This window comes from Macaca nemestrina, chromosome 2 (assembly GCF_043159975.1).
Source record: "Macaca nemestrina isolate mMacNem1 chromosome 2, mMacNem.hap1, whole genome shotgun sequence".
Lineage (NCBI taxonomy): Eukaryota > Metazoa > Chordata > Mammalia > Primates > Cercopithecidae > Macaca > Macaca nemestrina.
This window is the reverse complement of record NC_092126.1, coordinates 105,251,336-105,276,248: the sequence shown is the minus strand read 5'-3', so window position 1 is coordinate 105,276,248 and position 24,913 is coordinate 105,251,336. Positions and strand designations below refer to the sequence as shown.

At 39.0% G+C, this 24,913-nt stretch overlaps 1 protein-coding gene and 1 non-coding gene across 10 annotated transcripts in view; both read left to right on the top strand.

Moving 5' to 3' along the window:
- Nucleotides 1–24,913, top strand: part of LOC105480615 (unc-51 like kinase 4) — a 682,911-nt gene that overhangs the window by 50,179 nt on the left and 607,819 nt on the right. For 8 of the 9 annotated variants that reach the window (XR_011619999.1, XR_011620000.1, XM_071091487.1 and 5 more), the window contains exons 8-16: nucleotides 487–562; nucleotides 3,348–3,440; nucleotides 4,580–4,698; nucleotides 4,851–4,920; nucleotides 8,353–8,446; nucleotides 17,405–17,509; nucleotides 20,696–20,756; nucleotides 22,179–22,360; nucleotides 23,618–23,664. Coding sequence is in view for 7 of the 9 variants with exons in the window: in XM_071091487.1 (XP_070947588.1) it covers nucleotides 487–562; nucleotides 3,348–3,440; nucleotides 4,580–4,698; nucleotides 4,851–4,920; nucleotides 8,353–8,446; nucleotides 17,405–17,509; nucleotides 20,696–20,756; nucleotides 22,179–22,360; nucleotides 23,618–23,664 (847 nt within the window). In the remaining 2 variants the exon portion in view is untranslated. The remainder of the gene's footprint in view (nucleotides 1–486; nucleotides 563–3,347; nucleotides 3,441–4,579; nucleotides 4,699–4,850; nucleotides 4,921–8,352; nucleotides 8,447–17,404; nucleotides 17,510–20,695; nucleotides 20,757–22,178; nucleotides 22,361–23,617; nucleotides 23,665–24,913) is intronic. The other variant, XM_071091486.1, reaches the window with a different exon arrangement.
- On the top strand, nucleotides 18,943–19,075 carry LOC112426457 (U8 small nucleolar RNA). The gene has a single exon (XR_003017788.2). It is a non-coding gene; the product is annotated as a U8 small nucleolar RNA (small nucleolar RNA).

Sequence of the window (24,913 nt, the reverse complement as noted above, 5' to 3'; positions counted from 1 at the left end):
TGCATGCCTGTAGTCCCAGCTACTCTGGAGGCTGGAGTGAGAGGATCACTTGAGCCTGAGAGGTAGAGGCTGGAGTGAACCATGATCGTGCCGCTGCACTCCAGCCTGGGTGACAGAGCGAGACTCTATCTCAAAAAACCCCCCCAAAATAGTTGAAGACAAGTGTTTGAGTTTGTTAAGCTGGTAATTCTTATTGGGATTGTTCAGTGAAGAGAAGGCTTAGAGGTTTGTTAAGACTTAGTTTTTGAGATTTACATTTCCTTTTTGTGATCTAGGAAAATATGTTTTTAATCTTTGTGTTCTGTACCTCCCCATCCTGCCCCATTAAATGGAGGATATAATTGTTGTTAATGGATTTAGAGTTCTCTTAATAATAATTTATGTGTTTAAAATACTATTACTTTAAATGTTGATGTAAGAGATAAAAATAAAATTGATATGTATTTACTACTTACCATTTTTTCTTGGAAATTAATTTGTTTATAGATTCTTCTCGTCCTAAAGCTTCTTCAGATTTTATTAATTTGCTTGATGGGTTACTTCAAAGAGATCCTCAAAAAAGGTTGGGACAGTATTTTGATTTTTTTTTCTTTTTCTTTTGAGTTCTGTAAATGGAGTAAGGGACAGTATTTTAATGGGAATAAATAGTGGAATATTTTCCCCCTTTTATGCACTTCTAAAATGGTGCTGTTCTTAATATACAAATTGTTATTCAAATTATTATTTTTTAAAGCAGTCTGACTTTGGATTAAAAGTGCTTCTCTCAGTTTGCAGGTGTATTTAATCATGAGGAATTTTTGAAGTCAGTTTCTCTTTTCAAGTATTAAGTAGTTGACAAATTTTCTTATAATTCCCGAATCCAAGAAGTACCATTTCTTGTATTTTGTATTTCAGGCTAAAACTGTTTGACTATTGACCTAGGGATGATATTGTCAAGTTAAGGTGCTGTTAACTGAGTGATATTTAATGTGACCTGTTTTTATGACAAGCCTGTCATAATGGGGATATTAAGTGATAGGATAATAGGCACCTTGTGAATTTTCTGTCAGTGATGGCAGTGTTAGAAATCATTGTTGAGGCACAAGGTAGGGGAGGCTAGGAGGTGGACCAGAGTGGGAAAGAGGCCCAGGCAACTAATTTCTGGCTCTGGTTCTGTCACTAGATAACTGGGATGCAGGGATTGGAGGAGGGTTCTGTTTATAAAATGGAGAATAAATTTAGTGTAGCATATATAAGAGTCCACTCTTTTATTAAATATGTTTTAAAAACTGCAGAAGGAAATGCTGATTTTTGTATAAGCTGTAGGACAAACATCCTTTACTTACATTAGAATGCTTTCAACATTAGTGTTATTTTGGTGGATAGTTTTTCAGACATCTTTTGATAGGATGTAACTATACCTAATTTACTTAAGAGAGTGTATCTACATATCCCTACATTTATAACCCTATGCTATATAATTTTCTTGCTTACACAGGACCACTCCATAACCTATTTTTTTCTCTCATGGTACATTATGCATATTTTTCCATTTCCATTTCTGAGTCTTGCTTTGTCACCCAGGCTGGAGTGCAGTGATGCAATCTTGGCTCACTGCATCCTCCACCTCCTGGGTTCAAGTGTTTCTCATGCCTCAGCCTCCTGAGTAACTGGGATTTCAGGTGCGTGCCACCATCCCCAGCTAATTTTTGTGTTTTTAGTCGAAATGGGGTTTCACCATGTTGGCCATGCTGGTCTCGAACTCCTGACCTCAAGCAGTTCCACCTGCCTTGGCCTCCCAAAATGCTGGGATTACATGTGTGAGCCACTGTACCTGGCTGCTTGGTCATTTTAAATGGCTGTAGAATGTACATACAATTACCTATAAAAAAGTAAACGTTTAGAATGCCTCTTGATTTGTAATATTATATACGTTGTTACAGTAAATATCCTTTTGTGACTTTTTAAAATGTTTTTGGGTTTACTTGGGTAATTATCTCTTTCATGTGAGTTTCTTAAAGTGGAATGGCTTGCTAAAGGCTGAGAGCATTTAAACAGTTTGATACATTTCCTACATTCTAGGAACATGTGCTGATTTACACTCCCAGCAACAATATGTTAGAAAGCTCCTTCCCTCCCACTCATCTATAGTGTGCCTTGTTGATCTACATTTTTGTCAGTTTGATGGGTGAAAATAAATTTTACTTCGTTGGCTATTTTTATTTCTCTTTTAGTGAACCATAAGAGCTTTTTGTGTAAAGGAATATTATATGTGGTTGCAAATTCTATTATTTGTGCTTTACTTTTGATTGGAGTAATTTTATTCAATACAGAAGTTTTGAGTGATTAGTCAACTATAAATTCTTTTCTTTTTTGTTTTAAAGTTTCAGTCAGGCTTAATTTTCCCACTCTGGTGAGTATGCCTACAGGTATATTGTATTAGTAGTGAAACTTAATCTTTTGAAAATGAGCCTGAGTTTTAAATACAGCCTAAAGTCATTTTAATGCAAGTGAACTAGCTAGGTAATATTATTTTGATTCCTAAACAAGGTGTGAATGTATATGATTATGAAGCTGATATTCTTCCTCTGCCCTGGCACCCCCTCCTGAGACAGGGTCTCACTCTGTCACCCAGGCTGAAGTGCAGTGGTGTGATCTTGGCTCGCTGCAACCTCTGCTTCCCAGGCTCAAGAGATTCTTCCACCTCAGCCTCCCAAGTAGCTGGGATTATAGGTGTGGGCCAGCACACCCAACTAATTTTGTATTTTTTGTAGAGATGGGGTTTTGCCACATTGTCCAGGCTGATCTTGAAATCCTGGACTCAAGCAATCTGCCCACCTTGGCCTCCCAAAGTGCTGGGATTACAGGTGTGAACCACCGCGCCTGGGCTGATATTCTTATTTATTCCCGAATGAAGTTCTAACAGAATAGTTCCAAAACTTAAATGTGTCAGTCAGGGTAGTAAAATAATCTTGCCTCTGTTGTGAAATAAAGGATGACAGGATTATAGATATCTGATATATTTACTTTAGAATTTCAAATTATTTATCAATTCCCTTTTTCCCACGCTGGTTGAAGAACCCAGACTCTATGGAATTTGAACCCTGAAACTTCTAATCCTTACTTATCAGACTGTTTCATTCTGTACCATTTAAGGCTTCTGAATTGTTTCTTTTTATCTTGCTGTCTAAAAGAGGTTAATTGCATACAAAAATGAAATAATAAAATATAAAATAATTTCAAAGGTACATATGTACCTTTAGGAGATACAAATTGTAAAATCCGATATGTGTAATTGGGACATGTCTTGGGAGTTTTTCATGGTAAATCATGTTAAAGTAGAGTTTTAACATTTATGTTTTTTAAAGATTAACTTGGACAAGGCTACTGCAGCATTCATTTTGGAAGAAAGCTTTCGCTGGACCAGATCAGGAATCAAGCATGGAAGATCTCAGTCTCAGGTAGTATATACACTTACCTTTGTGTATAAGACATAGTTACTGGACACTTAAGCCCATTACTATTCTAATTATACAACATCTATGACCTGAATTTCTCTGCTTTTGTAGTAGGAGAAAATCCAGCATTTGTTTAATTAAGGGTTGCTTAAGGAGTTTACTCGTGATATTTTTGTGTTCTTAATTTTGCATATTTTCTGTTGTTATTCTTTAGTCATTGATATAATATGATAATCATTAGTTCTGTTACCAAATACATCTGGCTTCCCACCTCCCAAGTATATGGTAGGATCTTTTTTCTCCCCTTTAAGTTAGGTGTGGTCATGTGACTTGTTTTGGGTAACAAAATGTTAGCAAAAGTAATATGTGTTATTCCCAGATCCAAAGTTGAAGAGCAGCAGTAATTTACCACATGATGAGGTAATTGGGAAGAAAAATGTCAAAATGGAGTTCTAGCCTGGATTTTTTTTTTTTTTTTTTTGAGACAACATCTCACTCTGTCATCTAGGCAGGAGTGTAGTGGTACAATGATGGCGCATTGCAGCCTTGACCTCCCTGGGCTCAGATGATCCTCCCACCTCAGCATCCTGAGTAGCTGAGACTATAGGTGTGCGCCACTACACTCAGCTAATTATTGTATTTTTAGTAGAGACAGGATTTCACCATTTTGCCCAGGCTGGTTTCAAACTCCTGGCTTCAAGTGATTTGCCTGCCATGGCCTCTCAAAGTGCTAGGATTATAGGCGTGAGCACCATGCCTGGTCTGTCAGCCTGGATCTTTTTTTTTTTTTTTTTAATTTGTTAAAAACAAAAAAGAGGAGACAAGTTCTCACTATGTTGCCCAGGCTGATCTCGAACTTCGGAGTTCAAGCGGTCCGTCTGCCTCAGCCTCCCAAAGTGCTGGGATTACAGGTGTGCACCACCACGCCTGGCCTTAGCCTGGATCTTGAGGGACTACAGTGACGTAGCTTTCCTGCCAGTCTTTGATGGCTATATGGATGAGGGAGGCATAAAGTTAAGAGATTCTGTAACTTTGCTAAATGTCATGTGTAGTTTAATTATCTTCTCCAACCTCTTCTTCTAACACAAAACTATAGAGAACTCCAAAGTAAGTTTGATTGTGTTGGTTTTCTCCAATAATAGCAGAAACACAATGGAGTGTTCTGGGCCACAAGATTCCAAGGAGCTTTTGCAGAATGCTCAGAGTAGACAAGCAAAAGGGCACAAGAGCGGTCAACCACTAGGTCACTCTTTCAGACTAGGTAAGCTTTTATTTGAGCACATTCATGCTACTTATAATGTTTGAGAGAGTTCCTAATTTCAATGTTATGTCCCTTTAAATCTTTGTGTATGTTATGCCTTGCATATGATATTTTTGTTCTTTTCTGTGTAACATATTACTTTCCTGCTACAGAAAATCCAACTGAGTTTCGGCCTAAGAGTACTCTTGAGGGTCAGTTGAATGAATCCATGTTTCTTCTCAGGTAGGTAAAATGAAAAAAGAGGGATCAATGTGAGACAAAAGTTAAATTTTCTTAAAGCGTTTGCTATCTTGGTGCAAACCATGTTACACAGAGATAAAGAACAGGGATTTTAGTGCCAAATTCCAGTTTCACTCTCCAATTTCAAAGTTGCAGTTAGGTGGTGGCCAGTGAAATGTAGATTTTGCTATATATAGGATTTTTGAAAATTTTTAACCAAACCAACTTATTTTTTACCAAAGCAACTCATTATTTCCATTTGTAAGAATTAATGCCTCTTCATTTTGTTCTTTAACTTAAAATAGAATTGAACTTAAAATTTCAGAAGTCCAGGTTGTTTGGTTTGTTTTGTTTTTGAGACAAGATCTCCCTCTGTTGCCGAGGCTGGAGTGCAGTGGCGTGATCTTGGTTTATTGTAACCTCTGCCTCCTGGATTCAAGTGATCTTGCCACTTCAGCCTCCTGAGTAGCTGTGACTACAGGTGTGTGCCACCAAGCCTGGCTAATTTTTTTGTAGAGACGGTGTTTTGCCATGTTGCTCAGGCTGATCTCGAACTCCTGGGCTTGAGCCGTCTGCCTGCCAATGCACCCAGTTTTTGTTGTTGTTGTTGTTGTTAATGCTTTGAAGGCAAAATCTTTTCTATTTGGGTAAATACTTACAGAAAAGAAGAGGTTCTGTTTTTCTTTAAATCCTTTTTTTATTCTTTATTTTTATTTTATTTTATTTTTTTGAGATGGAGTCTTGTTCTATTGTCCAGGCTAGAGTACAGTGGCGTGATCTTGGCTCACTACAGCCTCCACCTCCCAGGTTCAGGTGATTCTCCTGCCTCAGTCTCCCAAGTAGCTGGGACTACAGGGGCCCACCACCTTGCCTGGCTAATTTTTGTATTTTTAGTAGAGACGGGATTTCGCCATGTTGGCCAGCCTGGTCTTGAACTCCTGATCTGAGATGATCCACCCACCTAGGCCTCCTAGAGTGCTGCTATTACAGGCATGGGCCATTGTGCCCAGCCTTTCTTTTACTTTTCTATATGTGAGGCTTAAATAATGTTTGTAATCACTGAAATAATTAAAGTCAGAGTGATATCTTAAAGTGATTAGGACCAATGCATTAAAAAATTTAGTAGTATGAGCCGGGCTCGGTGGCTGATGCCTGTAATCCCAGCACTTTGGGAGGCCGAGGCGGGCAGATTACCTGAGGTCAGGAGATCGAGACAAGCCTGGCCAACATGGTGAAACCCTGTCTCTACTAAAGAAAAAAAAAATTAGCCGGGCGTGCTGGTGGGTGTCTGTAATTCCAGCTACTTGGGAGGCTGAGGCAAGAGAATCACTTGAACCCAGGAGGTGGAGGTTGCAATGAGCTGAGATTGCACCATTGCACTCCAGCCTGGGCAACAAGAGTGCAACGCCGTCTCAAAAAAAAAAAAAAAAAAAAAAGAAAAAAAAATTAGTAGTATGTAAATATTAAAAGTATTTAAAATAGTTTGTAACGTAGAGAAATAGTTTTGTTTCATGAAATAGGGGTTATAATTATAAATTAAAATTCCTGATATGTTTTACCCATATTTGAATGTAATGTATGTTTATGTATATACATTTTACACATTTATTTATTTATTTATTTATTTATTTATTTATTTATTTATTTTGAGACAGACTCTTGCTCTGTTGCCCAGGCTAGAGTGCAGTGGCGTGATCTTGGCTCACTGCAGCTTCTGCCTCCCTGGTTCAAGCGATTCTCATGCCTCAGCCTCCCAAGTGTCTGGGATTACAGGCATGCACCACCATGCTTGGCTAATTTTTTTTGTGTTTTTAGTAGAGACGGGGTTTCCCCAAGTTGCCCAGCTGGTCTCGAACTCCTGAGCTCAGGTGATCTGCCCGCCTTGGCCTCTCAAAGTGCTGAGATTATAGGTGTGAGCCACAGCACCTGGCCCATTTTATACACTTTAAATTTAACTTTTTAGAACCTCCTACAATTTCTGGTATTCGTATTTTATGTACTATGTAAGTATATGTTTAATGAAGGGATCAACAGATAAGTGAATGAGAGTTGAGGATCCTGATACTTGGGAATTTGAAGATGATAATTTTTTTTTTTTTTTCCCTTGAGATGGAGTCTTGCTCTGTTGTCCAGGCTGGAGTGCAGTGGTTCGGTCTTGGCTCACTGCAACCTTCACCTCCTCTGTTTAAGCTATTCTCCTGCCCCAGCCTCCCAAGTAGTTGGGACTACAGGCATACACCACCATGCTGGGCTTTTTTTTTTCTTTTCCCCGAGATGGAGTGTCACTTTGTCACCCAGGCTGGAGTGCAGTGGCTTGAACTTGGCTCACTGCAATCTCTGCCTCCTGAGTTAAAGTGATCCTCCTGTCTCAGCCTCCCTAGTAGCTGGGATTACAGGTGCCTGCTACTATGCCTGGCTAATTTTTGTATTTTTAGTAGAAACAGGGTTTTGCCATATTGGCCAGACTGGTCTCAAACTCCTGACCTCAAGTGATCTGAGTGCCTCAGCCTCCCAAAGTGCTGGGATTACGGGAGTGAGCCACTGCACTTGACCCTGAAGGAAATAATTAAAAAATATTAATGATCTGATGGGAAAGATTTCTTAAAATGTGAGAAGCTCAGGCCGGGTGCGGTGGCTCATGCCTGTAATCCCTGCATTTTGGGAGGCTGAGGCAGGTGGATCGTGAGGTAAGGAGTTCTAGACCAGCCTGGCCAAGATGGTGAAACCCTGTCTCTACTAAAAATACAAAGATTAGCCAGGTGCAGTGGCGGGCGCCTGTAATCCCAGCTACTTGGGAGGCTAAGGCACGAGAATCGCTTGTACCCGGGAGGTGGAGGTTGCGGTGAGCCGAGATTGTGCCACTGCACTCCAGCCTGGGCAACAGAGCAAGACTCCATCTCAAAAAAAAAAAAAAAAAGTGAAAAGCTCAAAACCGTGGATCCAGGAAAAGTACAGTGGCCCATACGGTATGGCAGGCATTTATACGTGTAGGAGGAATCATTACAAATAGATAAGGATTGTAACTTCCTTGTTACTTATTTTAAATAGGTGCCAGGGTAATTTCCTTTTCAAGTATTTTCTGATATACAGCTACAAATATTTTTCATTCTTTGTAGAATATCTGATCTATTTTATTTATGTTAATCCTGCCTATACCGGAAGACATTTATAAAAATTAATGCTTGAAGGTTTCTAGTTAAAAAAGAAGATACTGTGTATGGCATGGAAAGTATAAATAAATAATACATTAGCCAGGAAATTAATAGCAGTTATAAAAATTATATAAACACAAATTAGATCTAGACTTTTTTAGTGAGAGCATATGGAATCATCATACTCTACCATTTTTCATGAGACATGTTTTCTTCCAGAAAACAGTAAACAGAATAAACTTTCTGGAATCTGAATAATGTTAACTGGTATGTATTTTTTCAGTTCTCGTCCTACTCCCAGAACTAGCACTGCAGTGGAAGTAAGTCCTGGTGAGGATATGACTCATTGTTCACCACAGAAGACTTCTCTGACCAAGGTGAGCAGACTTGGGAAATTTTCTTTCTACATAAGATGTAGAAGCTCAAAAGAATAATTGTAAGTTGGTAAATGAATTATGTTTATAAATACAAAATTTACAATAAGGTCATCTTTCCTGATCATTATGGATTTTTCTTGTAGGTACTCTGAGAGAGAGATCCCAGTTAGTTGCTTCATAGTTCTTTTTGGTAGGACTTTCCTTGAGATACAGTTGACATACGATACAATTCACCTATTTAAGGTGAACAATTCAGGCTGGGTGTGAATTGTAAATCTTGCACTTTGGGGGGCTGAGGCAGGAGGATCACTTGAGGCCAGGAGTTCGAGACCAGCCTGGCCAACATAGCGAGACCCTGTCCTCACAAAAAATAAAAAACATGAGCTGGGTTTGGTGGTGCACACCTGTAGCCCTAGCCACATGGGAAGCTGAAGTGGGAGGGTTTCTTGAGCCCTGGAGTTTGATGCTGCAGTGAGCTATGACGGCACCACTGCACTCCACCCTGGGTGACAGAGTGAGACCCACCTCTTTAAAAGAAAAAAAAAAAGGTACAATTCAGGGACCTGTAACATTTTCAGAGGTGTGCAACCATCACCACAGTTTTAGAATTCTTCCATCAACCAACAAAGAAACTACCGTTAGCAGTCACTGCCCCCTGCCACCGCATGTTTCTCCAGTTCTTTTCCATGCTTGTACTAGGCAACCCCTAGTATACGTTTTGTCTTTATTATTTTACTTGTTCTGTGCATTTTCTATAAATGGAATCAACAATATGTGGTCTTTTGTTACTAGCTTTTTCCACTTAGCATATGTCTTCTTTGTTTTTTTTTTTTTTTTTTTTTTGAGATGGAGTCTCGCTCTGTCGCCAGAGTCTCGCTCTGTCGCCAGGCTGGAGTGCAGTGGCACAACCTCGGCTCACTGCAACCTGTGCCTACCGGATTCAAGCAATTCTCCTGCCTTAGCCTACCGAGTAGCTGGGACTACAGGTGTGTGTCACCATGTCCAGTTAATTTTTGTATTTTTAGTAGAGACGGAGTTTCACCATGTTGATCAGGATGGTCTCGATCTCTTGACCTCATGATCTGCCCTCCTCGGCCTTCCCTAGTGCTGGGATTACAGGCGTGAGACACCGTGCCCGGCCTGTTTAACATATATGTTCAAGGTTCATCCAAGTTGTAGCATGCATCAGTACTAGAGTCCTTTTTATTGTCAAATAATTTGTTGTGTATACAACATCTTTTTTTTTTCCAGTCATCAGTTGGTGAATATTTGGGAGTAGAATTGCTGTGTCATGTGTTAACTCCTTGTTTAACTTTTTGTTTTTGAGATAATGTTTCCCTCTGTCACCCAGGCTGGAGTACAGTGGTACAATCATAGCTCACTGCAGTCTGGACCTCCTTGGCTCCAGTGGTTGTCCTGCCTCAGTCTGCCAAGTACCTGGAACTACAGGCATATGCCACCACACCTGGCTAAGTTTACAAAAAATTGCTTGTAAAGACAGGGTCCCTCTATTTTGCCTAAGCTCAAACTTCTGAGCTCAAGCGATGCCCCTGTCTCAGCCACCCAAAGTGCTGGTGTTATAGAGTGAGCCACTGCACCTGGCCTTTTTGAAGAATTGTCAAACTGTTTTTCAAAGCATCTGCACCATTTTACATTCTAACCAGCAGTGTATGAGGTTATCAATTTTTACACATTCTCACTAACATTTGGTATTGTCTTAAAAAATGTGGTAAAAAATGCATTACATAAAATGTACTATTTTAAATCATTTCTAAGTATATAGTTCAAGTGGCATTAAGTACATTCATATTGGCCGGGCGCGGTGGCTCACGCCTGTAATCCCAGCACTTTGGGAGGCCGAGGCGGGCGGATCACAAGGTCAGGAGATCGAGACCACGGTGAAACCCCGTCTCTACTAAAAATACAAAAAATTAGCCGGGTGCGGTTGTGGGCGCCTGTAGTCCCAGCTACTCGGGAGGCTGAGGCAGGAGAATGGCGTGAACCCGGGAGGCGGAGCTTGCAGTGAGCCGAGATCGCGCCACTGCACTCCAGCCTGGGCGACAGAGCAAGACTCCGTCTCAAAAAAAAAAAAAAAAAAAAAAAAAGGACATTCATATTGTTGCACAACTATTTCTACCATCTATCTCCAGAAAATTTTAATCATCCCAAATTGAAACTCTGTACCCATTAAATAATAACTGCCCATTTCCCATTACCGTTAGCCCCTGGTAACCACTATTATACCTTCTGCCTCTACGAATGTGCCTATTCTAGGTCCATTGCATAAGTCAAGGGTTTTCAACCCCCTGGCCATGGACTGCTGCTAGTCTGTGGCCTCTTAGGAACCAAGCCACAGAGCAGGAAGTGAGTGGTGGGCAAGTGAGTGACACATCATCTGTATTTACAGCTGCTCTCAATCTACACCTGTATTATTGTCTGAGCTCTGCCCCCGGTCAGATGAGCGGTTGCATTAGATTCTCATAGGAGCATGAATCCTGCTGTGAACTGTGCACGCGAGGGATCTAGGTTGCATGCTCCTTATGAGAATCTAATGCCTGATGATCTGTCACTGTCTCCCATCACCCACAGATGGGACTGTCTAGTTGTGGGAAAACAAGCTCAGGGCTCCCACTGATTCTATATTATAGTGAGTTGTATAATTATTTCATTATATATTACAATGTAATAATGATAGAAATAAAGTGCACAATAAATGTAATTCACTTGAATCATCTCAAAATCATCTCCCCCAACCTTGTCTGTGGAAAAATTGTCTTCTGCAAAACTGGTTCCTGATGCCAAAAAATTTGGGGACCGCTGGCATAAGTGGTCTCATATAGGCTGGGCGCAGTGACTCACGCCTGTAATCCCAGCACTTTGGGAGGTTGAGGCAGGTGGATCACAAAGTCAAGAGATCGAGGCCATCCTGCCCAACATGGTGAAACTGTGTCTCTGCTAAAAATACAAAAATTAGCTGGACATGGTGGCGTGTGCCTGTAGTCCCAGCCACTCAGGAGCCTGAGGCAGGAGAATTGCTTGAACCAGGAGGCGGAGGTTACAGTGATCTGAGATTGTGCTACTGCACTCCAGCCTGGTGACAGCAAGACTCAGTCTCAAAAAAAAAAAAAAAAAAAAGTAGTCTCATATAGTATTTGTACTTTTGTGCCTGGCTTATTTCACTCAGCATCATGTCATCCATGTTGTAGCATGTGCCAGAATTTCATTTTTTAAAGGCTGAATAATATTCCCTTGTGTGTATTTAATATGCTTTGTTATCTTTTCATCTATTGATGATTTCTTGGGTTGCATCCAGCTATTGGCTATTGTGAATGGTGCTGCATTGCCTGTCTTTCTTGTGATAGCCATTCTATTTCACATCTAGCAGGTGTGAAATTCCATTGATTGATTGATTGATTGAGACAGGGTCTCACTCTGTCGCCCAGTCTGGAGTGCAGTGGCATGATCTTGGCTCACTGCAACCTCTGTCTCCCAGGCTCAAGCGATTCTTCTGCCTCAGCCTCCCAAGTAGCTGGAATTACGGGTACACGCCACTACCACCTGGCTAATTTTTTTTTTTTTTTTTTTTTTTTTTTGAGATGGAGTCTTGCTCTATCGCCCAGGCTAGAGTGCAGTGGTACAATCTTGGCTAACTGCAAGCTCCGCCTCCCGGGTTCATGCCATTCTCCTGCCTCAGCCTCCCGAGTAGCTGGGACTACAGGCGCCCGCCACCATGCATGGCTAATTTTTTGTATTTTTAGTAGAGATGGGGTTTCACCATGTTAGCCAGGATGGTCTCGATCTCCTGACCTTGTGATCTGCCTGCCTCAAACTCCCAAAGTGCTATGATTACAGGCGTGAGCTACTGGGCCCGACCCACCTGGCTAATTTTTGTATTTTGTAGAGACGAGGTTTCACCATGTTGGCCAGACTAGTCTCGAACTCCTGACCTCAAATGATCCACCTGTCTCCGCCTCCCAAAGTGTTTGGATTACAGGCGTGAGTCACCGCGCCCGGCTAATAGGTGTGAATTTCTATGTCTTAGTGGTTTTTATTTGCATTTACCTGATGGCTAATGATGTTGCGTATCTTTTTATGTGTTTATTGGCCAATTGTCTATTTTCTTTGGAGAAACATTTATTCAAAAATTTAACCTATTTTTAATTGGGTTATTTATCTCTTTATTATTTAGTTGTTAAGAATTTTTTACATATTCTAGATAGGAGTTATAACAATTTTCTCCCTTTTTCTGGATTGTCTTTTTTCTTTCTTGATGGTATCCTTTGAAGCACAAAAGTTTTAAATTTTGATATAGTCCTATTTATCTTTTTTCGTTTGTGTTTTTTGGCTGCTTGTGCTTTTGGTGTAATATCTTTCACCATTGCTACTCCAAGGTCACAAAGGTTTCTGCCTGTTTTCTCTTAAGAGTTTTATAGTTTTATTAGTATCTCTTAGATTTAGCTATTTTATCCGTTTGAGTTAATTTTTGCATGTGGCATGAAGTAGGGGGGTATACTTCATTGTTTTTCGTCTAAACATCCAGCTGTCTCAGCACTATCTGTTGAAAAGCTTTTTCTTTCCCCATTGAATTGTCTTGGAACTCTTACTGAAGATCGATCGATTGTATAGGTAAAGGTTTATTTCTGGATTCTATTCTGTTATCTATTCATCTGTTCTTATACTAGTGGCACACTTTTGATTACTGTAGCTGTTTAGTAAGCTTTGAAATCAGAAAGTATGAATCCTCCAAAAAAATTTTTAAGGTGGTTTTGGCTGTTCTGGGTCACTTGCATTTCCATATGAATTTTAAGATCAGCTTGTCAGTTTCTGCAAAGGAGCCTGCTGGGATTTTAATCACAGTTGCATTGAATGTGTAGATTAATTTAGGAAGTACTGCCATTTTAACAATGTTAAGTTTTCCTCCATGAACACAGGATGTATTTGTACTTATTTAGGCCTTCTTTAATTTCTTTCAATCATAGTTGTGTTGAATGCGGAACTACTTTGAATTAATTCTAAGTTATTTTTATGCTACTTATTGCTTGACAAATGTAATTGCTTTTAGTTTTTACTGTGGTTTTGATGTAATGTGAAGTGTATTTGGACCATGTGAAGCTTATTTCTGCTTTGAAATTTAGTATAAATGGATTATAATAAAATCTCACTGTGCTAATTTTTTGTTATGTGAAATAGAAAATCAATGTAAATTAAAAAATTCATTCTGAAATGTGATAGATGTTGAAGCTCTTCTGGCAGATGGTTATAAAGAAGAGTATATAATCATTGTATTGAGGAAATATAATCAATAATGTGAATACCTAAGGTAGTTTATTTTACATATGTATTTCTATATTTATTTATTTATTTATTTATTTATTTATTTTTGAGACAGGGCCTCACTCCTATCACCCAGACTGGAGTGGAGTGGCATGATTGTGGCTCATTGCAGCCTCAACTTCTCAGGCTTAGGTGATTCTCTTGTCTCAGCCTCCTGAGTAGCTGCAACTACAAGTGTGCGCCGCCATGCCTGGCTAATTTTTTGTAATTTTGGTAGAGGTTCCCCCATGTTGCCCGGGCTGGTCTCAAACTCCTGGACTCAAGTGATCTGCCGGCCTCGGCCTCTCAAAGAGCTGGGATTACAGTTGTGAGCCACTGTGCTTGGCCTTATGTTTTGTAATTTTTAAGTGATACTTTTTATTCAATTACAAAACATATATAATTGTAGAAAACTTGTAAAATGTAAAAAAGGACAAATAAAATAGAAAAATTATTTACTATATAATTCCTGAGTAAACACTGATTACATTTTTGTTTTTTTTTGAGTGCCTGTTGCCCAGGCTGGAGTGCAGTGGCGTGATCGTAGGATTGTAGTTCACTGTAACCTCATACATCTCATACATTTTGATACTACTACTTCTGGTTTTATACATATGTGTTCATTTTGAAACAAGGGAGTATAATTTTATAACAATTATTTTCATTTAATGATTATGATCTGATTGCAATTATTGATCATTTAGTTTATTCCTGAGCATTTTATTTTATATATTTTTGCTATTGCGAGTGGGATATTTGTTATAACTTGGCATTTGTGCATACATTCAATTTACCTATAGGAAATTAATTTTTGCATACAATTTTTTTTTTTTTTTTTTTTTTTTTTTGAGACGGAGTCTCGCTCTGTCACCCAGGCTGGAGTGCAGTGGCCGGATCTCAGCTCACTGCAAGCTCCGCCTCCTGGGTTCACGCCATTCTCCTGCCTCAGCCTCCCGAGTAGCTGGGACTACAGGCGCCCGCCACCTCGCCCGGCTAGTTTTTTTTGTATTTCTTAATAGAGACGGGGTTTCACCGTGTTAGCCAGGATGGTCTCGATCTCCTGACCTCGTGATCCACCCGTCTCGGCCTCCCAAAGTGCTGGGATTACAGGCTTGAGCCACCGCGCCCGGCGCATACAATTTTTTAATTGGTCCACCTTACTAATCTTACGTTCTTTTTTTTTTTTTTCTCCTTTGAGACAGAGTCTTGCTCTGTTGCCCAGGCTGGAGTGCAGTGGCATGATCTTGGCTCATTGCAGCCTCTGCCTCCTAGGTTCAAGTGATTGTCCTGCCTCAGCCTCCTGAGTAGCTGGGACCACAGGCACCTGCCACCAAACCCAGCTAATTTTTGTATTTTTAGGCCATTTTGGCCAGACTGGTCTCGAATTCCTGGCCACGGGTGATCCACCCACCTCGACCTCCTAAAGTGCTGGGATTACAGGCGTGAGCCACCACACCTGGCCTAATTCTTACATTATTTCTAATAGTTTTCCCATTGATTAATTTTGGCTTTTTGGATGTTCAGTTATGTCATCTATATGTAAAGATAATTTGGCCACCTCTTTCAAATATTGATGTCTTGCTTTACGGACTAATATAATTTACTAGTGGTTCCTCCTCAGTGTTAAATCAGCAGGGATATCCAGCCCTTTGCTCTATCATTGACTTCTTTCCTTTCCTTTTGCCACCTTCCTCGCTCAAGACACCATCTTTTCCATCCAGGCTTTGCAGTAACCTGCTAACTGGTCCCCTCAGTTCTCCATTGCTCCCCTCTATCCGTTCTCCACTGAAGCAAGTATGATGTATATATTTAAATGTCTTGATAAACTATCACTGTCTTCTCTCAAGCAGTGCCAGGCATTGTTTTAAATGCTTTATGTTTATTCTTCACAAACCTGAAAGCTTTTTCGTTTTAATCTTTGTTATAGATGAAGAAAACAAAGCTTTTTTCTTTAACTTCCCAAAGAGCACATAATTAACAAGCGGCAATGAAAGTTTACCCCTGTCTTTTTGCCTTGGAAGTCCATCTTTCTTTTGGCAATGTGAGTTTATCCCTGTCTTTTTGCCATGAAAGTCCATCTTTCTTTCTTTTTTTTTTTTCTTTAATTGAAAGTCTGTGTTTTTAAACTTAGATTTTCTTGAACTTCCTCTTCATTCTTTGTGGGGTTTTTTTTTTTTTTTAAAGTAGTCTCGCTGTCACCTAGGCTGGAGTGTGGTGGTGCGATCTCGGCTCACTGCAACCTCCGCCTCCCAGGTTCAAGCGATTCTCCTGCCTCAGCCCCCTGAGTAGCTGGGAGTACAGGTGCATGCTACCACTCCTGGCTAATCTTTGTATTTTTAGTAGAGATGGTGTTTCCCATGTTGGTCAGGCTGGTCTCAAACTCCTGACCTCATGATCTGCCCACCTCGGCCTCCCAAAGTGCTGGGATTACAGGGGTGAGACACCACGCCTGGCCTCTTTGTGTGTTTTCTTATGTCTTTCGTCTGAGTTGAAAGGGGCAGCTCGGGTTTCCAGGAACTTTCTTAGCTAACTCCTCTGTTCCTTTATCCACGCCCCTTCCTCATTCAGTTTTGGATACTTTATTTTCCTTATTCCTTACTTCACTGATTTACTTTTCTATTTTATTTAGTTTGCTAGTCATTGTTTCTTCTAAGGTTCTTAAGCATAAATTCTCTCTCTCTCTCTCTCTCTCCCTCTCTTTTTTTTTTCCTGATGGGAAATACTGAGGTGTAACACTAGGAATACAAATTATGTTTAAATAGAGCACAAAGAACCATCTCAGAGGAATAACTGATGGTGAATGTCTGCTGATTCATTTCATTATGTATCAACTCTAACTAGGCTTAATAAATAATTGAGGTTTAACACTTAGGTAACAGGTCTGTAGTTAAGTTTGAAAATTGTTTTATGTTACAGCTTCAACTTCACATTGAATATTCTGTAAAGCAGAAGTAAATTGATTAGCATTCTGTGAATGAAAAATAAAGCTGTGGGTCAGGCACGTGGCTCACGCCTGTAATTCCAGCACTTTGGGAAGCCAAGGTGGGCAGATCTCCTGAGAACTCCTGAGATCAGGAGTTCGAGACCAGCCTGACCAACATGGTGAAACCCCGACTCTACTAAAAATATAAAAATTAGCTGGGCGTGGTGGCATGCACCAGTAATTTCACTACTTGGGAGGCTGAAGCAGGAGAATCGCTTGAACCCAGGAGGCAGAGGTTGCAGTGAGCCGAGATTGTGCCACTGCACTCCAGCCTGTGTGACAGAGTGAGACTCTATCTCAAAAAAAAAAAAAAAAAAAAAAGCCATGGTGTTAAGGGAAAAACCAATTTGCCTCATCACAGTTTAGAACATTGAATTGTAAAGATCTTTTTTCTAGTCCTAGCCAGCCTTAGTGGTCACATGAGCAATTCAGTTACTTTCTCAGAGTTTTATATTTTTATCTGTAAAATGGGAATGATGGTGCCTACAGTTTAGGATTTTTGTGAAAATCAAATAAGACTACAAGTGTCTTGAATAGCAGTTGAAGTCCATTGATATAGGTGATATTTTACAGTGTTGTCTTCCTCGGCATCTTATTAGTTCTGTGTTTTAAAGATCTACATTAGTCACAGAAACAAAGTCTAATTTTTGTTCTCATTTCAGATTGCAACTGGACACCTGAGTCAGCAGGACCTGGAATCCCAGATGAGAGAGCTTATCTACACAGACTCAGATCTTGTTGTCACCCCCATTATCGACAATCCAAAGGTGTGGAAAGATACTCTAACAACTGAGTTGTAGACTTTACTGAGATCTGAAATCTGCATGAGATTTTCATTCAGAATATTATTTGCTGTCTAATCTTTCCTGTTTCTCTTGTCTGCTTCTGTTTCATTTGTGCTGCATGTCTGCATTTCCCGCTCCTGCTCTGTCTGCAACCCTTTCCTCTGCCTTCACTTCCACTTCACTGGAGTTCTAAGTTTTCTCCCCTCTGTTTTGAATCAGTCAGCTCTGCCTCTCACCACTGCTTTCTTCCACATGCCATGGACGGGTTGCCAGCCTCTTGACCTCAGACCTTAGCTCTCGGTCCCTTTGTTTCTCCATACGCACTAATGTGAATCACTCTAAATATTCTAGTCTCTGATGTATTTTGAAGGCAGAAGCAGTCAGAGGGCACTGCTCACCAGGCTGGGCTGGGCAGGCATATCACACAGAAGCCCTACCCTCTCACAGGTTGTTAAGACTGCAGGGGAGACGGTGGGGAGACATTATGGGAGCTTGAGAAATCATAGTTCACAATGTACTTCTAAACCAGTGTGAGTTTTTTTGCTTCTTGTCTTTTGGAATATAATACTTTATTGCTAGGGGATAATGAGTATCTACTTTAAAAAACAAATTCATTTCTAAGTCCCTCTGTTTTGTCTTGACTTCCGGCTCCCCAGCATACTCACATTCCACTACTTATTCTCTATTTTAATTTTCCTGCTTCTTTTTCTTTTTAAATGTCTTTTTCTGTATTAATTCATGACTGTTTTTTCTTATCTCATTGGGAACATTACTGTGGTTTAGACCATAAGGGTTCTTGGATTCATTTTTATTTTCTAGATAGACAGCATTTCATATAGATTATTTAGCTATTTTTCATAATGGAGCTAATTCTTTTTGTGAGTTCGTATGTCTGGCAGAGTAACTTTATTATGCTAAGTTTGGTGTGCATTGGGGCATTTTCAAATTGGACTTTCTAGAACAATTTGTGTTATCTTTATCAGGGGTGTCCAATCTTTTGGCTTCCCTGGACCACACATAAAATACACTAATGATAACTGATGAACTAAAAAACAAAAAAAATTGCAAAAAAACTTACAATGTTTTAAGAAAGTTTATGAATTTGTGTTGGGCCATATTCAAAGCTGTCTTGGGCTGCATACAGCCCATGGGCTGCGGGTTGGACAAGCTTGCTTTAGACAATATTCTGTGTTTTTTTTCCCTCTTATAACCATATCTGATAGTTTCTGGGAAGCCTTAATCAATAGAAATTTTTGTGTTTAACTTTTAATTTTAAACTACTTTTAGTCTTAGAGAAAAAGTTCAAAAATTATTGAGAGTTCCTATATACCTTTCGCCCAGCTGCTCTTAATGTTCACATCTCATAGGTCTTTAGTATAGGTTGCAAAACCTGGGAATTAACATTAGTATATCGTTAGTCAGGTGGGATAATCCTTATCTGTTCCTCCTTGTGGAGGGCAGTAGAATGTCGTAATTGGAGTTGCATAATACTTGATTAATATCTCTGTGTAATGAGGGCTTGCAATACCCTGATTGCTCCTTTCTAATTCTTCCTGAAAAAGAAAAGGAAAAAAAAAAAACCAAACATGAGTATAGTGCTGTTAACTAAACTACCAAACTTATTTGAATTTTACCAGTTGCCTCTAATGTTCTTTTTTTTTTTTTTTTTTTTTTGTTCCAGGATCCCACCTTACAGTTAGTTGTTATGCCTCCTTAGTCTTGTATAGTCTGTCCTAGTCTTTCATGGCCTTGTCAGAATTTCTCAGACCTTTCTTGTCTTTCGTGACCTTGACACTTTGTCTTTTTTTTTTTTTTTTGAGATGGAGTCTCACTGTGTCACCAAGGCTGGAGTGCAGTGGCGTGGCGTGATCTCGGCTCACTGCAACCTCTGCCACCCGGGTTCAAGCTATTTTCCTGCCTCAGCCTCCTGAGTTGCTGGGATTATAGGCACCTGCCACCATGCCTGGCTAATTTTTGTAGTTTTAGTAGAGATGAAGTTTCACCATGTTGGCCAGGCTGGTCTTGAACTCCTGACCTCATGATCCACCTGCCTAGGACTCCCAAAGTGTTGGGATTACAGGCGTGAGCCACCGTGCCTGGCCTTTGTATTTTTTTGTAATACATGTTATGAAACGTATGACTCAAGTCCTTGACACTTTGAAGAGTAACTGGTTGGGTGTTTTGTAGAACGTCCCTTAATTTAGGTTTGTCTGAGGGTTTCTCATGATTAGAACGAGATTATGAAATTGGATTATGAGATTAGAATGAGAATATGCATTTTAGTAAGATTACTACAGTAAATACAGTAATGCTGGTTACTTAATTAGTAAAGGGTCTAAAAATATTGCAGATAGAAGTGTTGCAGAAGTTAGGTACGGAAATGATGGTTGAATTTTTGATTAAAAGTCTCAAGATGAAGTATCTGGCTGTCCTAAACTCATGGATCCAACTACATGATTTCTTCCCATTTCTCAAATAAGTTGTACACTTTCCAATTCATGCTATTATGGCTTCCTGGAATGCTGTCTTCTCTGATATAACCATAAAGTTCTAACCATCCTTCAAGACCTCAACTCACCTTCTACCTCTTCTGTAAACCTGGTCCTAACTATATCAACTAAAGTGCTTGCTGTATTCTCTAAACTGCTGTTTACAAAAAAATTCTTTCTGACCAGTGTTTTGTCTGTAGTTATGTCCTGCATGTTTTGAATTGTGAAATATTTCGTTGTTTATCAAGTGTTTGTCTCATCTTCCCAACTAGGATGTCAGCTCTCTGAAAATAGGATTGTGTCTTTTATATCTTTGTATCCCCATTAGCACTTGGCATAGAGCCTTACCTTGGCAGGAACCCAATAGATATTTGTTGAATGACTGAATTTCTAATTAGAGGTAAGTTAGCTAAAAAGTAAGCCAAGATGGGGTGAATGTTTTCTGTGAAGCTTTATTTTATTACAGATATCAATTGAAATGATTTAAAAAAAAAACTTATTATCTGTATTTGTATGTTTTTAATCTGAAAAGTCATTGTTTTTATTCTTTTTGGTAACAAATTTTACACATTCTTTTTTGTCCTCATTGATTTATTATCTGACACAAGGGACATATAAGGAGATAGATATCCATCTTAAAAATTGTCTCAAAAGCTTTTTTTTTTTTTTTTAACCACAGATAATGAAACAGCCACCAGTTAAATTTGATACAAAAATATTGCATCTACCAGCATATTCAGGTAGGATCATAAAGGACTTATCGAACATGTACACTATTTGTATACAGACACAAATATGAAATTTATTTGCAAATAGAATATTTGTATGTGAATAACTAAATTTATTTTGTCTTGACAATTGCCTATATTCTTGGGGCAGTGTTATACGAATTGTAAACAATCTGTAATTCATTTGTGCCATCTGTTGACATTTCTTAGCTGAGTCTGGGCTGCCCTGTTCTCTTCTGGGTAGGGAGGTTCCTGTAGATCTGGACTGGTTTTCCTGTAGAGTGGGTAGGAGGTCTTCTCTTCCCTTTACTTCTTAGAGCTGGTTGAATTTCCACCATTTATGGCTGGTGTAGGTGTACAGGTTTGGGGACAACAATGAAGGATTGGGATTCTATTGGAGGGACCAGGACATTTGAGAATGGGACTAGGTGGTTCATGACTGTGGAGGTGGTATGGGAGTGGAGATACTTAAGGGATAATTATTACATTTCTGTTGAGCTAACGAAAGTCTTACTTAGGGTGACCATCAGAAATTTTTACATACTTTAAACTGGTTTTTTTGTTTAACAAATTATATTTTAAGCTGTTAAACTTGATTTGGGGAAAATTATTCATCGTGGCTAGAGTAGAATCTATGATTTGAAGTAAATTTAAAATATATTTAGGTTTAAATAAACCAGCTAAGGGTTTATATCGATCAACTTAATTACTGATAAAAACAAAAAAGAAACTGTGCAGAAGGATGTTTTTGAAGCTAAGTATTATTAATAGTGCTTTCAGAGCCAAGTAGGACTATTTACACAAACCTAGAGAATTATTACATGGAAATACTATTTCCCTTTTCTTCTTTGAGTTATTTAGGAAATTATATTTATAATTTATTTTGTCTAAAGATAGAGATCAGCCAAAAATATGTTAATTTTAGGGGGTATCACATTTCCTAGATTTTGCCATTTTTTTGTATAGGGATTTGGAGGTAGGGATTTCAGGTGATTTTTAGCTATCATGTTATTCTCATTATTTTTTTACAATAATTTTATTGGAACTTTTTAAGAACCGTAGGATTTGTGCTTTTCTCAATATTTGAGAGTTGATTTATTTATACCAAGGCTCTTTTGTCTTTTACTCCAGTTGTGTTGAAGTTTGCATTTTGTTGTGGTGTAGGTTGTGGGACAGTTCTGCTTAGGACATCTGCTTTTTTTGAAAGTATAGCTTTCCATTGAAGTGGTTAAAAAGTTTCCATGGATAGATACAGAGATTAGGAATATGGAAGGACAAATAAAAGTAGTGTCATCTTTGGAGTATTTTTGGTTTTGACAGTGTAATGTTTGTCCTCATCTTAGCTGTCGTAATTCTGTGTTTATTTCTCATGTAATGTTTCCAGCAGTTCTTTTTCTCATCATACATACTTTTATTATTTTCTTTCCATGGCAGTGGATAAGTTATTATTTCTGAAAGACCAAGATTGGAATGACTTTTTGCAACAAGTGTGCTCGCAGATCGACTCCACTGAGAAGAGCATGGGGGCCTCCCGAGCCAAGCTGAATCTCCTTTGCTATTTGTGCGTGGTGGCTGGTCAGCAGGAGGTGGCCACCAGGCTCCTCCATTCCCCCCTGGTAGGCCTTTGTGACATGCCTTATGCGTTTTAATTTGTGTTTCTATAGAGACTCAAACAAGTGCTGAAATATCAGTTTGATTTAACTACCATGAAAAAACTGATTTATCACGATTTTAGGTTTATGAAAATTATCCTCTGTTTAATCCTTAGATCCTAAAGTAGATGAGAGTAGATGGTGATTTTGAACTGTGTTTGTTTGTAATACTCAGGTTTCCATTTTATGTTAACTTGTAAGATTTAAAAAAAATACCTGAAATCAGGCTGGGCGTGGTGGCTCATACCTGTAATCCCAGCACTTTGGGAGGCCAAGGTGGGTGTATCACCTGAGGTCAGGAGTTTGAAACCAGCCTGGTCAACCTGGCAAAACCCTGTCTCTACTAAAAGTACAAAATTAGCTGGGTGTGGTGGTGCACCCCTGTAATCCCAGCTACTTGGGAGGCTGAGGCAGGAGAATCACTTGAACCTGGGAGGCAGAGGTTGCAGTGAGCTGAGATCGCACCACTGAACTCCAGCCTGGGCAAAAAGAGTGAAACTCCATCTCAAAAAAATAAAAAAAAATAAAATTAAAAAAAAAAAAAGTGATGTCATAAGACCTTTTACCTTCTCATTAGTGACTGGAATGAACTCCCCACGTGGAATGGGTTGGGGGTGTTGGTTCCTTTACTGGGTCCTCTGGTAAACTGCAAGGTTTCTGATGTAACATTGAAGGAAGACATCAATCCTCTAAGACATTTTTTTTCCTCTTCCCCTGGGAATATTACTTTTTGGACTATCTTGGTCTATTGGTAAGCTCAAGGGAATTTGTCAGAGTTTTTTTGGTTTTTGTTTCTTTTGGCTCATGTTTGAGCATTGATTGGCAGAGTTTTTGAAGTCATCCTCAGAAAGGAATTACAGTGGTTCGGAGATGTTTTCCATAGTGGTCCCTCATTTGGGAATTGGCTTGAAAAAATTTAAGTTCATTTGTTTCCAGGATAGTATTAAGGTTACTTTTTTTGATAGTTGGTGTGTGTCTGTCAGGTAAGGGCAGTAATTTAGCGAATATAAAGTGGTAGGAGAAACTAAAAGTACTGTTCTTAGTTTTTATTTTAATCTTATATACTAGTGCCTTTTTAATTTAGTAAATACCATTTTTGGTGTACAATGTAAACTTCCTTTTTATAAAGTCTTGGGCTGTTAACTTTGCTGTCATTTTCTGTGTTTTGTGACTTTACATTTTAATTTTTTCTTTTTTTTACATTTAAATTTTTTATTCTAGTTCCAGTTGCTAATCCAGCATTTGCGGATAGCTCCAAACTGGGATATGTAAGTAACATTTATATTTTAAAAATTATTTTTCATGACTTTATTAAGTAGTTACAGCGTACATATTTATCAAAAACAGAGTCCTAAGTAATTATTAAATTGTTCTGATGTAATGATGACTCTACTCATAGGCAATTTTTATGGGCATTCCAATTATAAATTTTAGAATAATAAAAATGGCCCTTCTCCTAATATTATAAATACAATTCTGGGATTATCTAAGGTACTCCTGGAAACTTTATTAACTGTTATTGTTTTTTTATTTTCGTAGAAACAAGGTCTCTCACTATGTTGCCCAGGCTGGTTTTGAACTCCTGGACTCAAGTAATTCTCCCATCTCTGACTCCCAAAGTGTTAGGATTACAGATGTGAGCCACTGTGCCTGGCTCACTGTTACTGTTTTGAGTATTGGTTATAAAATACTTAAACCCTGATCCCTGTGTATTAATTTAGTTATACTTCCTCGAAGTTTCCCTTGGCCACCCTTATCTTTCCCTCTTGTAGCACATAGCTTCCCTAGATGTTATTTACAATCTAATGGGATTATGATTTATAAACTCCTGATGGAAGGAAGTGTCCTTGCTTTTTATAGAAGCAACATACCAGGTGAAAAGCATAGTAAATCAAGTGTTAGAAGGCCCTCGGTTCTGGTTGCCAATAAGACTTGGCCAAATGATTATCTTTTTCTCTATCTCTGCTTCCTGGGGAGTGTGGCTGGGACAAGGAAATGGCATAGGTTTAGGATTCAGACAGACCTGGGTGTGGATCAAAGATCTGCTTTCTGGACCAAGTACTTTTAATTGCTGAGCCTCAGTTTCCTCATCTGTAAAATTGGGATGGGATAACTACTTCATAGATTTTTGGTAATTGTTCAACTTTGAATGAGGTAAATATATGAGATACCTTGTGCAGTGCCTGATTCTTAGTGGGTATTTCATTTATAATGGGGTTGGGGCTGTAGAAGTTGTAGTTATTATCATCAAGCTTGCTTATCTCATGATTGTTAGGACAGGCACATGAAAAAATGGAGGTGAAAGAATTTTGTGAATTGTGGCAGTGGTATGATAATAATTATTCTTCTATACTGGTGAAATATGGGTGAACCAATAGGAGTTTAAAAAATGCTTAATAATAAGGGTAATTCTTATTATACATCTTCTGATGTTACTCTCCCAAAGTAAAATCTGGTAATAGAAACTAGGATTTTTAGGTAATGGCTGAGTATTTAATACTTAGAGAAGGCTAATGG